The 17,351-nt window shown below is 37.4% G+C and overlaps 1 protein-coding gene across 1 annotated transcript; it reads right to left on the bottom strand.

Annotated features, from left to right (window-relative positions):
- Positions 1–20: 20 nt before the first annotated feature.
- Positions 21–16,078, bottom strand: capn2a (calpain 2, (m/II) large subunit a). The gene is made up of 21 exons (XM_015602804.3): positions 15,721–16,078; positions 14,490–14,559; positions 10,001–10,119; positions 9,294–9,427; positions 7,534–7,702; positions 6,826–6,909; positions 6,625–6,710; positions 5,855–5,923; positions 5,435–5,595; positions 4,626–4,795; positions 4,526–4,537; positions 4,051–4,262; positions 3,906–3,942; positions 3,185–3,250; positions 2,599–2,656; positions 2,433–2,497; positions 2,176–2,244; positions 2,004–2,082; positions 1,291–1,407; positions 1,105–1,163; positions 21–242 (listed from the first exon to the last, which is right to left on the bottom strand). The coding sequence occupies exons 1-21, from the start codon at positions 15,955–15,957 to the stop codon at positions 219–221; spliced, it is 2,097 nt and encodes a 698-aa protein (XP_015458290.2). The 5' UTR covers positions 15,958–16,078; the 3' UTR covers positions 21–218.
- Positions 16,079–17,351: the final 1,273 nt, after the last annotated feature.

Here is a 17,351-nt window from a genome sequence, read left to right as displayed (position 1 = left end):
ATAAAACCCCAAAACACTCATTAAAAACCACCTTTTATTAGGTGAAATTAAAGCAGCAATAATACAGAAGTTACAGGTTCTGCGATATTTACTAAATAATACAGAGACAAGCGTCTTTAAGGCTTTATGGCTTTAAGGCTGTAAAAACTAGTGTACAAAAAGTTAATATTCAACCACACGTTTACTAACAGCATCTGACACATTCCAGAAACTCCTCTCTAGATCATGGTGCAGGTCAGCCACTGAAATACAAGAAAAGAAAATAGAAAAATAAATGCATACACAATGAATAATAATGATATTATAAGGAAAAATGAATTAAAATAAGTTAAAAGATCCCAACATGGGAAAAAACTGCATACAAGGGTTTTAAAGAGCAACTAAACTCTCTGATTTTAGCTAACTCCACCCTCTCAGTTCAAATTTGAAAAATGCTAAAAACAAATGGGAGGGGTAGTCAGGGAGGGGCACTGGGTGATGTATGGGTTTAGGGGCAGGGAAAAGGGAGAGCTGACTGGGCTGTGCTGGGCTGGAAATTACGTTAAAAGATGCCCACATGGGAAAATTATACATATACATTATTATACATATTTAAAAACATAATTATTTTAAATACATTATATTTTTAATCACATAATTTGGTCAGTGGTCAGAATCTTTGTGGAAACTGCATACATTGGTTTAAAGAAGAAAGTCCCTCTTGAGAATTGTTATAGTTGTGTTCAATTAAAATATATTTGTAAAGCGCATTATACAACAAATGTTGTCACAAAGCAGCTTTGCAGAGACACGAGTCCAAGAATTACAGTTTCAATGCAATACAACATTTTGAAATTAAATGTAAAGAAATATTATGTAATAGCTTGTTCATATCTTTAAATTGTGCTGTCTGTTTAGAAATAAAAAATGTAGATGAAGAATACTGATATAAACTTGTTTTACAGTACTGATCACCAGTGAGTGAGCACCACAGTGATAATGGCAATAATAGCAAAGAAAACATCCTCATATTAAGAAAAAGAAACCTTAGGAATTCCATCATCAATGCATCTCTACTTATATCCCTAATATCTTAAATATTAAGAACGCAAATGATGAGATTACCTGTGTGAGGTCCAGCTCGATGAATCCACTGGAATGGGCATCAATCCTCTGAAACATTTCTACAGGACAGAGGACAGTCATTAGTAGAAGTAGGCAAGTTTACAATAATAAACTAAAATCAAAAATTAAATAACGAACAAAACATCTCCATAAATATCTGGATAAATTTGTACAGTGAATCCTTACTGAACATCATCTCCAGGCGCATCACACAGGCCACGAAGTTATCAAAGTCGATGGTCATATCTCCCTCGCCATATCGAGCAGCCAGCAGCTGATGGATGGTGTTGTTTAGAGTAAAACCTGTGATAGAGAATCATGTAGGATCAGCAACATTCACATTTATTAAATATCTAAAGATAGTTACCCTTTTTCTCCATTCCAGAAGTCATTTAGTATGTGACCTATACGGCATTATTGATAGTGAAAAATACAATGTAATAAGTAGTATTATTCAAAACTGATTTAATAAAGATTGTCATTGGGAATATTAATAAAGGGTTAATCTGGAAATGGGCTGTAATGTAAATTGTATTTTTATTGTTAATGTAAAATGAGTTTTTATGATAAAAGCATGAAAAAAGGGCTGTAATAACTCAACTGAAACTATTCACACGGCAGACTGCTTACTTGACATAACCAGAGATAGAGCGAGGTACAGTGAGGTAGAGGTCCACAGTGAACGCTCACAACAAACTACTTCTTATTCTGAGGAATATTGGTGCAGCCAAGCCTGAAGAAACCCTTTGAGGAGCTTTTAGGACCTAAACTGATCAAGTTTAACATTGATTTTAAGATTTTGTACACCCCTAAATCTACGATACGATACGAAATGTACCTGTATATTCAATTATTTACCCTAAATACCATCCAGAAGACTGAACTGCCAGTTGACTCACCTGCTTCCTTTAAAGCCATGCGCATCTCTGGTGTACTCATGCAGCCGGATCCATCCACATCATTCTTCTTGTATATGACCTGCAGAAGAATAGAGCATATATTGATCCTATAAACTGTATTTTAGGGTTTTTACACTGTTCCAGATCTGTCCTCTATAGTGTACAGACTCACCAAGTATTTCTGAATCTTCTTCCACAGCGTGGCGAACTCTCCCATTCCCAGCTTCCCATTACCACTATCCTGTTTAACAGTCAAGGAACGCTGGACTTTTAGAAGAACATGAAACATACCATCCATCTGCACCCACTATCAGACCTCATTACAAAAACTCCCATAAGTCACCGGGCCTTGCCATGAGCATGTTGGCCAGGGTTCGGCTTAATTCACAAGATAACAAGATCACAATTTGTAAAGGTGTAAAAGGATACGTCCATCAGGTTTACCATGATCCTACAGGTGTCTAAACTGAAGCCGTCTGTTTTAATATCTGTTCCTGTGGAGAGAGTCGAGGTTAGGATTGTAAAAGTTTGGTTTATACAGTATGTATAATATCATTTTTCCTCTCTAATCCCATGTGGTTGAATCAGAACATACTTTTTGCGACTACTTTATTGAAAATCGTTCTCAGCTCTGTTGAGGAGATCTCCATGTCCTAGCAAAAAAAAAAAAAGTTAGTTGCCTTTAGTAAAAGTTTAGTTTTAAAGCTGGTACAAAATGTGTTGTTATTAAATCTGTATTGTGTAATTTATTCTTAATATCATTACACATTCATTCTTTCTGCATTAAACATTGCATTTATGACATTTATTATACTTATAAATTGTGCATCATTTTGTAATCCTCAGTATGACCATATTTGGCACTCTAGGTCTAATGTTGAAAAGTGTGAGAAAAGTGAGGTAGTGCGAGGTACACCAAAGTAGAGTGAGCAAAAGTGAGGTCAAATGAGGTAAAGTGAGGTAGGGTAATTAAAAGTGATCTAAAACGAGGTAGAGTGAGGTCAAATGAGGTAGAGTGAGGTATAGGGAGGTAGAGGTCCACAGTAAAAGCTCACAACAAACTACTTTGTATGCACTGAAGAAAATAAAAGTAATAGTAGACATTGAGAAAAAAAACTATATAATAAACCAATCTTACTAAAATAAAGAAATATGTGTTTTAAAATGTTTTTCTGATCTACCTCTCCAGCCAGCTTTGTGAACAGGCCCCTAAACCCAGCGTCGACTTCTTCTTCCGACACGGTGTCCTGACAAGATACACAAATGTAGCATCATTTGCATTCAACTCAAACACAGAAAACCAAAAACAGAGATATACCATCTATACTGATACAGCTCTGGAAAAAAATGAAGAGACCACTTCAGTTTCTGAATCAGTTTCTCTGATTTTGTGTTTGTTTATTTATAGGTTTATGTTTGAGTAAAATGATCATTGTTGTTTTATTCTATAAACTACAGACAACATTTCTCCCAAATTCCAAATAAAAATATTGTCACTTAGAGCATTTATTTACAGAAAATGAGAAATGGCTGAAATAACAAAAAGATGCAGAGCTTTCAGACCTCAAATAATGCAAAGAAAACAAGTTCATATTCATAAAGTTTTAAGAGTTCAGAAATCAATATTTGGTGGAATAACCCTGGTTTTTAATCACAGTTTTTTTCATGCATCTTGGCATCATGTTCTCCTCCACCAGTCTTACACACTGCTTTTGGATAACTTTATGCTGCTTTACTCCTGTTGCAAACATTTAAGCAGTTCAGTTTGGTGGTTTGATGGTTTGTGATCATCCATCTTCCTCTTGATTATATTCCAGAGGTTTTTAATTTGGTAAAATCAAAGAAATTTATCTCATTTTTTTCCAGAGCTATTTAAATGTAGATATAAGGAGAATTTCTTACATCTTCAATATCGGCCTCCACTGGATCATCACAGATTCTAAAGAGCAGAGAAACGCAGGGAACAATCACTCAGTAATGTACAGAACAGGCGTACAGTGCAGTAATAAGCAGTAATCAGTTAATACAGAGAATCTGAGGTTCTTACTGCATCTCGGACTGTTTCTCGGAGAACACGCGTACGCAGAAGTCTCCGTTCTTGTGGGGCTCGAAGGTGGACGGTACGATGAGGTACTCGCCCGGCGGGAGCTTGAAGCGGGTACTGACCTCCCGCAGGTTGATGAAGGTCTCAGAGCGAGCTTTCTGAGCATGAGTCAGGAAATATTCCTTACTGAGGTGAACCTCCTTCTGTCCGTGAAACTGAGAGGAGCAGGTCAGAGAACACAGAGTTAGAAATACAGGATCAATAAACTGATTAAGCAAAACATTATGATCCTTATTTTTACAGACTGTATTTCTGTATCTGTTTCTCTGTATACTTTATTATTATCTTCTTTCTTTTACTCTGTTCTTTAATATTAAGGAGACCACCACAGAGCAGATACTGTATAATTATTTGGGTGGTGGGTCATTATTCTCTGTGTAGAATCTTCTCCATTTTGGTGTTCAGGAAGGATGCTCACCTCAGGAGGGACCTGGAATGATATTTAGATAAAATCACAGGTCACTCTACACTGAAATATCATATACAGTATTTGTACAGGTCACAGGCACACCCCTCACCTCGTAGATGGCGTATCCTATGGTATGCATGTCCTCTCCAGACTTCCTTAGCTTTCGCCGGTTCTTCTGGATGAGTCCGATCACTATACTGCACCCAACCTCATTATCATCCGGATCATCATCCTCCTCATCCAGCTTTATCTTATACTGAGGATTCATCCAGAACGTGTCTGTGGGTTTGATTAAAGGTCAAAATCAGCGCTTTTACATACATTCAGTATATAATAGTATTCAATGACTAGTAAAATTATATTATAATAATTTACAAAAGGGACGCGACCTAAAATAGATTAAGCAGTTGACGATGAATAAATAAATAAATAAATAAATGCATGTATGAATGAACAGCATGAAATCCCTAGCATTTATCTATTGTTCGGTTTCATTAGTGTTTATTTGTAATTATGTCCTAATAATTAATAAGTAATTACACATCGTAAAAAAAAATCACTATGTATAATATAACTCAGCTATCAATCTTTTATATATATATATATATATATATATATATATATATATATATATATATATATATATATATATATATATATATATATAGTTACAGCCCAGCTGCTTTGTTATGACTGGTGTTTGTATACTGTAATCACTAGTGTTGTTGCTTGGTTATGTGTGTGTATGTGGCGAAGTAACAGAGTTTCGGTCAGAGTGCCATTACTGTGCCGTACTGGCACTTTTTCAACATCTCTCAGCAAATCAAACTGCGAGGTCAGAACTATCTGTGGTGTAATAATATGTATATATTGTGGTGAAATTGATAAAAGGGGCGGAGCTTTATAAGAGGTCCTCACAGGGATTGTTCCTGCAGCCGCCGGCCGTAGAGCCCCTCCTCCAGCTGCCGTCAAATTTACACACACTCCAGTGCTTCACCGAGTCCGACGCGAGAGTGTCCGGAGTCAGAGTGCAGATCTCCAGACGAGAGTAATGCCGAGAGAACTCTGTAAACGACATCCTGAACACAAACAGGTACATTATCATTTATTCACCAAGGACACTGACATGCCAAAAGTCATGGGACAGCAGTATATAAATTCCCACAGGTCAGCGCAGCGTTCTTCAGCTTCTATGGGGCATGGCAAAAGTCATGGGACACAATATAAAAGTTCATGTCTCATGACTCATGGCATGTCAGTGTACTAATAGTACACTCATTGGACATTGTATCTTATATTATCTTATTATAAATTAAAAATATTGTTTTATTACTGTACCAGAACTCTCCATCGTCGGCTTTTACATTTTCTCGCTCAGAGGGATCCACAGAGTTCCACTCAGAGGAGCTATAAAACAAGAAAGAGAGAATACATTATATACTGCAAAATATTTTACACATCTAAGACATTAAATATTAAAATTTGTTTAGTAGAGCAGAAAGTAAAATCATTATTATTATTAGAGCAAACATTATTAATATTAATATTAAAACAAGCGATTTTATATATTTCAGTGCGTTCATTTTAATTATTTTAATTATTTCCAAACCTCTCTTTAAGGATCTTTATCAATACTCATTGTCTTTATTCATTTTTTTTTACTAATATTAGGCTCTAAACTGCTTTTCATTTAATTAAACTCAGATGTCAGAATTTCCGATGGGCCAGCGATCTAAAGCACTGCCACTATGATCGAGAGATTGCTGGTAAACAAAATCCCGACCATGCAGCTTGCAGTCATCAGCTGCCGGAGCCCCGAGAGAGTACAATTGGTCTTGCTCTCTCTGGGTGGGTGCAGTAGATGGTGCTCTTTCCCTTTCCTTTCTCATCACTCCTAGGGTGATGTGGATCAGCACAAGGCTGCGTCTGTGAGCTGATGTATCAGAACCGAGTCGTTGCACTTTCCTCCGAGGAACACATTTTATAAAAAGAATCTTATAAAGATATGAGTGCATAATGCACATAGATTTGTTATCTAATAATTGCATAAGTAAATATTGATATAACTGCAGTGATTGATCATAATTTGAGTTTTATAGTGATCGTACTTGTCGCTCCAGGCTCCGGTCCACTCCACCTGACCCCAGGGGTTACGGATTCTGATCAGCTTCTCCTTCCTCCCGCGGAAATTCACCTACAACACAGGGAGCTTATTTAAGTTTCTCCTGATAAACTGCATGAGGTATGAAGTTATCTCAGCAGTTCCTGCAGGGGGAGTGTAGAGTACTGAAGCTCAGGAGGCTCAGTACCTCAGTGGCTCCGGTCACAGAGTAGGCGTGTCCCTTTACCAGCTTCTGATAGGTGATGGCCTCAGAGTCCGCCGCACTGGTGATCTGCAGAAACATGAACTTGAGCTGAGTTTTCTCTTTTTCTCTTTTCTCACCTCAAATTATGGATTTATTGGTGTAGTCTAGTAACGATTAGCGCCACCATGTCTCACGTCTACAGGATAATGCGTAGAATGTCTGTAAATCAGCTGAAACTCTGTATAAGTTGGGTGGTGCAACAGGACAATGACCCAAAACCAGTGATACAGTAGATTCCAAATGTTTCACATACAGTACGTTACCTAGCCACTGTATACTAATCTTAATAGTGAGGGTTTTAATATACTCAAACACTACTTAGTGTTAATAATTTTTTTGCAAATAGAACACACACATTCCTAGAAAAGCACATATTCCTAGAATGCACCCTAATACATTTTCTTGTTCTTTCTTTTATCAAAAAAAAAATTAGCAGCTGCACAACGCGTCTTTTATAGGTTTGAATTAATACGATTTCTAAAAGTTACAGCTTGAGGTACGTACTGTATGTGACTGTACACTACAGAGACACTATGACCAATGTAAATGCTAAAATTGAAATTGTGGAGATTTCTTTAACATAAAAACACATCCTCTTCAGTTTCTTCAGTAATTAAAGTCTGTCTAGGGACATAAGGTTTAAGTTCGTACGTCTATAGAGCATCCCAGCAGAGCACCGGACTCCAGAGCTTTCTGGATGATCTGGAACATGTTGCGTGGAGCAGATTTCAGCTCGTACATCTCCGCTATTCCCCCTGTGAAGTCCTCAAACCCCTCGGTGGTGGAGCCTCCGGACAGAGCCTCGTAACAGCCATTCAGCCTAAAACACACAGCCAATCAGAGCAGAACTGAGTTCAGTACAATATCAAACACTGTATGAACTGTAGTAGGAGTTCGACTGATAAAGAAATCAGTCATATTTATTATTATTTCAGAAACAAATGGTAAGAAACAAAGGAAATAAAAAGAAAAAAAAACATTGAGGTGTGTCTAAATGTTTGATTGGTATTGTATTAAAAATATATATAATTCTGCATTGCATGACATGATTACTATCTGTATGAAACTTCTTTTCTTAACGTGTTTCTTTACTTTGCAAATCTCTTTCACACTTTTAGAATGTTACGAACTTGAGTCGCGCTCAAGAAAATGGTTTGTGAGAAAGTGTTTTATATTCTTAAACATTGTTAATTTTATTAGAATAGAGGAAAGTCATTGTAAATTATGTTTTTGTTGTTGATCTATTTAGGTTTAATGATGCAGTGTGTGCAGTGTATTGCCATATTGCTGTTTTTTGTGTTTTTGTTTGCACAGACTATAAGATACATATAAAATATAAAATTTTAGTTTGTTTAGAAAGTGTTTTATATTCTAAAAGCATGTTAAATAATATTAGATTAGAGGAAAATCATTCACACTTTCTATCATTCTTGTAATCTAATTTACAGATGTTTAGGTTGTGGATCATTGTCATAGGTCTATGCTTCTTCAGTGTTGCATTGTTAATTAACATCATTCTAAACAGATTTTTAAAAGATCAGTTTTAACGCTCTACTCACTCTACTTGGGGTTTAAATCGGGCTCGGGCTCATAAGGACAGTTCATGGGTCGGGGCGGACTGGATTTTATGGGCCTGATTTAAGCTCTAAACACTTTACAATAAGGGTACATTAATTAACAGTACTGAAAACAGAAATTATTAATTGACAATAAGTAAAAATGTCTAAATTCTTCATTATTTGCAACATTCTTAAGCATAAAAAATTAGTAATCTTTAAAAACATATTAATTCGCATCAATTTAAGCCCTACCCGGATGGGATTCTCAGGGTTTCTCAGGTGTATAAAAATATTTTACACTTCTACTCAGTGACAAAACTCCTGCATTCGGACGGCAATTGAAAAAACAAAAGGAGCAGTGAGTTTTTTTTTCAGCTTTCTCAGTCACATGAAATCATCGCAGTGTTCAGTAGCTCCTCCATTTCCACTTGCTGTTGTGGTTTTAATGTGGATCTCCGTGGAAATGCGCGCACAAAGAGTACAGTAATTTCGGTGCACAGCAGTGGACAAATATCTATTTCATTAAATGCAAGGAGACGAAACACGGAGTTCAGAGAAAAACAGTAGATAATTCAGCCTGTAATTTTCTCAGAGGACGTCTGAGAAAAACAGATACATGATCGTTCTGGACGGGAGTAAAATCACAGAGCATAAAAAAACCCATAAAAAAGAAAATTACCCAGAACCCCCTGAGAAACTAATCCCATCTGTATAGGGGGCTTAAGACTTAGTTGAGACATTAGTTACTGTGTTATTGACGCAGCACGGAGCATCAGTACAGTAAAGGAGTGTTTTATACTGTTTTATAGACTCTCCAGCTCACTGCTACAGTAATTGTGAGCGGTCACTCACTTGGCGTAGGCCTTCTCCAGCAGGGCGCTCCAGAACTCCGAGCCCGTGGCCGAGTGGACGAACAGCAGCTCGCCATCTCTGGTGGGCAGCCGGTCATCGATCACCACGTCCACCCACTCCCCGTACTGCCAGAACTGAGGAGAACATTCACACACTGACTTCAGCCACGCCAGGAATGTGCTGATCACCCATTTAAATAGAACCACCTTCCTGTTTCACATCCTCTTATTAACACTAACCATTAAACACACACTCCACACGCTAACCGTGAAACACACACTGATTCACCACATGAGCTCCTGTTCAGGAACAATAAACTCAATGTAGAGTTAAACTGAGGGGGGTGTATAAATAAATAATATAAAATTAATCACAGAAACACACTGGACACACTCTTCCTGTGGGATCTGAGGGTGTTCCTCCATTCTGACTCAGTGCAGCTTCCTATTCTGACCAGAACTTTCCACAAGCCACACCCCAAACCCAACTACGCATGTGGGAACTGTGTCAGAACTGAGTGTTCATCATAACAATACATCTAACAATACATCAAAACAATACAAAATACACCCACTGACCAATACAAAATAAAGCGGTGAGAATTTGATAGATGGAATGTAATTAAGCTCTATTCTGCATATGTGAATGTAATGATGCCGTGTATCGAGAATAAAATATTAAGTCAGGTGTCATATAGGCCAGTTTACCTGGAAGTGGAAAATACCAGCGTAGTTATCTCCAAAGCCCTGGTCTGATGGCACTACCCGAGACAACACATCTTCATTAAGTGTAAGAGAGGCGATCGCTGCCAGGAGCCAGCAGTCACCTACAGACAGAGGAACAGCAACAGAGACATGAAGACAATCACCAGACCATTATCCAGTACTGTGTCAGTAATGTATCTGTAGTGTGTGACTGATTTACACAGAAAACAACAAAGCTAACCTGAGACAATGCTAGAAATGCTAATATGAGATAATGCTAATTTGAGACAATGGTAACAATGCAAATCTGAGATAATGCTTATTTGAGACAATGGTAACAATGCAAATCTGAGATAATGCTAACAATTGCTAACTCAAGACAATACTAACATTGCTAATGTTAGATAATGCTAGCAATGCTGAAACAATGCAAACAAGAGACAATGCTACCATGCGATAATGCTAGGAATACTAATCTGTGATAATAAGAACAATGTTAATCTAAGAAAATGCTAAAAATGCTAATCTGAGATAATGCTAACAATGCTAACTTAAGACAATGGTGACAATGCTAACCTGAAACAAAGCTAAAAATGCTAACCTGAGACAAGGCTAAAAATGCTAACCTGAGACAATGCTAAAATGGTAGCCCTGACAATGCTAACAATGCTAATCTGAGGCAATAGACAGTGGAACATTTTTTTGGTGGGACTAAAGGTTCGGGGAAGTTTAAAATTAAATATCAGCATTGGAAAGCTGCACACAGAACTACATTTCCCACAATCCCTCTCACAGTTCCTTAATTCTTTCCAGACCTTCTGGGGTTTATTGTACTGCTGTATGATTCAGCCGCACCCAGGGGCCTCCGCTCACCACCACCCTCACAAACAGCACTCAAACCAGCTCAGCTGCACACTTACAGCAACTCTCTGTACTGAAATCATTGTAAATTAATGTTTTATCCCTGTAAATAAACCAGACAAGATTCTTGCTTCTTTTTTGATTTAGGATGTGAATGTATCACTCACTTTCAATGTTAATTATGAACTGTAATCTGACATTTGGTTTACACTATTTTGTCTTCCTAATCAAATAGATGGAAGGCTGGTCTTGCATGACTGGAAATGTATGAAGTGAACTGATGTCCCTATTAGGACTTATAGGAAATTTATAGGATTTATACCCCTCTATCCTACGCCTGGTATTAGGCATGGTGTCTATACATTCATGTATATATATCTGCCCCTTCAGATGGTCCTTTTCTATTGGCAATACTTTTCTCCTACAGGGAATAAAAAAGCTGTGACTTTTAGTGTTTTTAGAAATAAGTGCATAAAGTGCAACATAAAGTAAATTAGCTGAATGTAGCATTCATTAAAAAGCATGTCCACAAACATATGAACATACTATAGAGATTATAAATGAGGAATGTTTTACTAAACAGGCACAGCATTCGCAGTCATTTAAAGAAATTACGCAAGTAAAAAACTGCAGCGTGTGGTTTAAATTAGCGTACGGGACTGGAGTTGGACGGGACTGGGTGGGTTTGGGCTAAAAGCTTGGAAAACAATACGGGCCTGAGCTGCTAAACTCAGAGCCAGAGATTTAACTGAGCTCTCACAGAGAGAGGAACTGTGCCGTGACTCACAGCCGGCCTGTTTTAGGCTCGGCTCACACATCTGCCTTGTGACTCAATACTCATGAATCCATTGGTTACAGAAACTCCATAACAACAGAAACATTGTCAAACTCGTAAGTTAAAGTATGTGATCAAATACAGCAAAGAAACCTTTGTATCATGCAGCTAAAATCACATCACTATGCTCACAAAAAAAAAACGTAATTGGTTATCAGTAGTAACAGTGGCTTCTAACACCTTAGAGAAGCTTAGCAACAGCTTAGCAACCACCAAACATCATGGCATCTAACACATTACCACTGCAACCACCTAGCAACTTTTTTTGCAACCGACAACTGGCTAGCTTATTCAATTACTACACAATATAGCAACTACCACATTGTCATTATACCCAACAGCTATGCCATAGCAACCACATAGCGAGATCTTTGCATTTGCCTAGTAACACCTTTGAACCGACTGGCAACACCTTAGCAACCATCAACAAACACATTTCCATTGTAACAACCTAGCAACCACTATAGCAAGCACTTAACAACATAGCACTACCTTGCTATTGTACCTACCAGGCAACACCTTTGCAACCGACAGCAGTACCATCACAACACCATAGCAACCACCTAGCAACACTATAGCAACTAATTAACAAATACCTAGCAACTACTTAGCAACACTTTTTCACCACAGCAACCACATGGAATACTGTAGTAGTGACCACATAACAACGCCGTATCAACATATTTCCAGTTAAAAAATAGATCAAGTAACTTGTTAAACTTGTATTTTCTGGTTATTTTTTCCACAACTATAACTTAAACTTATAAAACTCCAATGAGTTTACATTTCTTTAAATATATAGTTTAATAATCCTTAAACATTTTAACATTCCCAGGTTATTCTGTGATTATTCTGTTCAGTCAGATGTTTTGGAATCTCTTAAACTCCTAAAATTACTTGAAACATTGAGTCACAGAACAGAACATTTACCAACAACAGCAGTAATGTAAAACCAGTGGAAAGCTAATTATACAAAATTACAGAGGCGACTAAAACAAAACCTAAAACAATCACAGTAACTCTGCGTTCCACTAAATACAATTACTGGGAGTCTCCCTATTCGCCGAACGCTCCACAGCCCTGTTCTCCTCATATAATTACAGTGCAAACATGTTATATCCTCAGGCTGCATTAAAACACTGTGCAGTGATTCTCAGTTCAGCTGATATGTACAGTGTACAGTACACAGCACACAGATTCAGGAGGATTAAGAGTGGAAAGGGCAACCCTCTGAGCTGGCATGAGGAGGAAACAAGACCTGAAAGAGGAACCCCTCCTCAGGGTGGCACCGGATACTACAGTAATCACACATCATGTTCATAATGCTCCACAGAAAGATACCACACAGAAAAAAATGTAAATCTATTTAAAAATCTGTTTTGCTATATATATTGAAATATAAAAAAATAGACATGCACAGATAATGTATATAATATATGTACAGTCTTAAACTTAGAGTGAGTATAGGGCTGGACAATGAAATCAATATATATATATTGTAATATGAAATGTTTCAATATTGTTAAAAACTTTTTTTTATAAATTTCAGTATACATCTGTCACTGGCTGGTGTTCATTAAAGAGAGCATTACATTAACTGATAAATGAATCAGCATGCACTCACACCAGACTTCCCTGACTCTGCTGATCATGTGACACTACGGCGTTCCCGCTCCCCCAGTTACTGATTGTTTCCACCTGGTCTGTGTTGTATAAATAGCCCTCAGTTTGCTTTGTTCCCTGCAGAGTACTGAATCTAGTTATCTAGCTCTTCTACAATGTAATAAATAAGGAAGTTCATAGTTCATATATTCAGAAAGTAAAGAGTTCAGAAATCAATATTTGGTGGAATAACCCAGTTTTTTAATCACAGTTTTTTTTTCATGCATCTTGGCATCATGTTCTCCTCCTCCACCAGTCTTACACACTGCTTTTGGATAACTTTATGCTGCTTTACTCCTGGTGCAAAAATTCAAGCAGTTCAGTTTGGTGGTTTGATGGTTTGTGATCATCCATCTTCCTCTTGATTATATTCCAGAGGTTTTCAATTTAATAAAATCAAAGAAACTCATAATTTTTAAGTGATCTCTTACTTTTTTCCAGAGCTGTATTTTGTTAATTTTTTAACTAATAAGAGGGAATAGGGAGGGAGCCTGTGAATCGTGTGCATGAGGCACAGAATGACCCATAAAATGCTCTTGGTTTTGTGCCAAACTGCATCAGAAATGTCAACAACACGCCCACCATGAGTTCTTCCTGCTCTGTCCACACCCGAGCTTTCACACTTACAGCTCCGGGTACGGCCTGAGAACTTCAGGGGGTTTGGATTCATTTAAAGGCTCCTAAAAACAGTACAGAGTCAGTAATTCCCTCACAGTCTGTAATTACTGTACAGCACAGACACTGGGAGGATCCAAACTGCTCCTTATAACTGTTCCTGTTCACGATAATATATCATCTATTTTGTTATAAATTCATTTTGCTGTCCTTTTAAAACACAAATATGACATATTTGCAATAAATGATGATAATGTTGATGATTTTGATACTGTGTGCTGTTATAAAGTTTTAACACCACCCTACTAGACAGTGAACCAAAATCAAATAAAGCCATTTTTACTTTTTAAACAAAGTTGACGAATCGGCTTATTGACATCATTAGATTCTCCATACTAAGTAAAAACACAAAACAATTCACAAAATTTCTTTGGTCATGTCTATATAATAACGGACGTTTTTTTGTTGCATTCAGCAAACAATCAGAATTTTATAAAAATACAGAAAATGTAAGCTTACCCAGACCTCCCTGACAAATATCAGTTCTTGTTGCTCCTCCAACAATAAACTCCGGAGTGGACGTCAGCTCCTGCAACAACACAGCAAAAATGACAATTAAAAATGTGTCATTCAGATTCTGGTAGATTAACACAGGGTTTAGCCTAATAAACAGTATCAGCAATAAACCTGCACTATATTACTGTACTCACATTTTAATGCAAAGTACATTCATATAAATACACAAACGGTTACTCGTTTTATTACAATATTGTGGCGGCGAGGGAGTGTTTCTGTGTGTTTTTATGGGTGTCCTCTACCTGTTTAATAAAATAGCTTCTTATAAATAATGCTGCTTCCTCTGCGTCTCCCTGGTAAACGCCACAATATTATTTTGTTATTTTTACATTTATTGTATGCCACTTGTATAATGATAACACCATAGCACCATAGTATAGCAACCATCTAAAAACCACCCAGTGCCATGGCAACCTGCCGGGACCCTATAGGTAATCAAAGCAGCCGATAATCAGACAAGCAGATAATCAGACCATCAGATAATCAGACCACCAAGTAACCAGACCAGCAGGTAATCAGATCAGATGATAATTAGACATGTAGATAATCAGACCAGCAGGTAATCAGACCACCAAGTAACCAGACCAGCAGGTAATCAGACCATCAGATAATCAGACCAGCAGATAATCAGACCAGCCGATAATCAGACCAGCAAGTAATAAGATCAGCCGATAATCAGATCAGTCCATAATCTATCAAGAAAGTAAACAGACTAGCAGATAATCAGAGCAGCCAATAATTTGACCAGCAGGTAATAAGACCAGCAGATAATTAATCCAGCCGAAAATCAGGTAATCAGACCAGTAGGCAATTAGACGAGCACAAAATCAGATCAGCCGATAATCAGACCAGCTGATAATCAGAACTGCCAATAATCAGACCAGCAAATAATCAATCCATCCGATAATCAGGTAATCAGACAAACATACAATCAGTTCAGATAATAATCAGACCAGCAGGTAATCAGAGCAGCAGATAATCAGGTAATCAGATTAGCATATAATCAGATTATCTGATAATCAGAGCAGCCAATAATCAGATCAGCAGATAATCAGGTAATCAGACTGTAGTTAGACTGGGCGTTTCCATCACTGGTCAGATTTTTTTTCCGTTACAGTCAGTTATATTTCCGGTGTAAATCCAGTATTTTTAGACTCAGATAATCAGAACTCACCCCGGGTCTCTTCCACTGGACTCCCCTGGTTTTGGAGGATCTCGGGCCCAGCTCGTTGAAGCCCAGAGACTCGGGGCATGCCGGGAAGGTGGGGTCTGAGAACAGCTGTCCGCGGGTCAGACACTCGCTCCTCAGAGTCTCGAAGTTCTGGTTCAGAAACTTCACCGCGTTCGCGTTGGTTCCGAATCCCGCGGCCAGAGCCCGCTTCTGAGCCAGAGTGGAGGCGACCCCCGACATCCTGATACTGCTGAGCTTCTACAGGAGTTCTGACCCACCAGAACCAGGATCCCTCCCTCTCTCTCTCTGGCTGTGGAAAATAACAGGAATTCTGTTCTCCGCCTCTGGATCCAGGAGGCGTGGTGCTGGAAACATCAGCTGTAACTGGGTTTAGCCCAAAACTCTTCTCCCAGAAGCAGGAAGTGAAACTGGTGAAGAGGGGTTTGGAAATTCTCTAAAAAAGTCCACAATTTCAGCTCCGGAAAAAAGAGATCAATGTTCTGATTTTACTATAGATATGTGTAAAATACTGACCAAATTTCTGACAAATTCCAAATAATATTTTATAAGTTTTTATTGAGAGCATTTGTTTACAGAAATTGAGAAGTGGTTAAAAAACTGAACAGCAATACTTTTTTTTAACTGAAGAAGAGTTCAGAAATCAATATTTGGTGAAATAATCCTGTTTTTTTATCACAGCTTTCCTTCCCCCTTGTCATGCTCTCCTCCACCAGTCTTACACACTGCTTTTGCGAAAAAAACAAGCATTTTTTATAGCTTCTGACCATTCATCACCAAATATTGTTTTTTTAAGCTCTTCTTGAGTTAAAACATTAATATTTTTGTTTTTAAATAATTATGAACTGAAATCAGCACTGCATCTTTTTTTATTATTTTGACCATTTCTCATTTTTTGCAAATAAATGCTGCAAATATTCTGATATCATTTTACTCAAACTTATACCTGTAAAAACATTAAGTTTGGTTGACTTGATGTTTTAATGAACACAGTGATGGAAAATCACCACTTTCTGTATGAATGTTATTTGTAATTATCCCAATTATTTAATTTCTAAATAATTATAATAATTATTTAAATAATACATATATACATATGTATATGGATATATTTGATGCAAAAGTGTTATTTGACGTAAGTTTTAGATGCATTAATGTTAGGACATCTGATTTCTTGTGGATGGAAATGGCTCATCATCTGTCCTACGTCTCACACACTTTCAAAGAGAGAGATCAAAGTGAGGAAAAAGATAATCAAATCATATTAGAAACAACAAACACGATACAGCACATCTGCTTCCAGACATCACGGCACTGCGCTCACTGCACACTCCTCTTACTGTCAGTGCTGATGGCTTCACAAACCACACTGTATCTGATATCTGCCTATAACTATAACTATATTGACGTATAAGACCTTTCCCAATATCAAATATTTGAACAAGCACTAATAAAAAAAATTAAAAAGTGATGTTCAGTTCTGAACATTACGCTAAATCTATATGATCAACTATCAACTCTTCTGTTCAGAGGAGAAAATTTATATGGTAAATAAACAGGGAGTTTGGCTTTGTGATGCTGGTTATAATTAAGTTATATAAGTTGTAATAAAATAT

The sequence above is a fragment of the Astyanax mexicanus genome, chromosome 7 (assembly GCF_023375975.1).
Source record: "Astyanax mexicanus isolate ESR-SI-001 chromosome 7, AstMex3_surface, whole genome shotgun sequence".
NCBI lineage: Eukaryota > Metazoa > Chordata > Actinopteri > Characiformes > Acestrorhamphidae > Astyanax > Astyanax mexicanus.
Note: the sequence above shows the minus strand (reverse complement) of the source record. Positions and strands in the feature narration are given on the sequence as shown.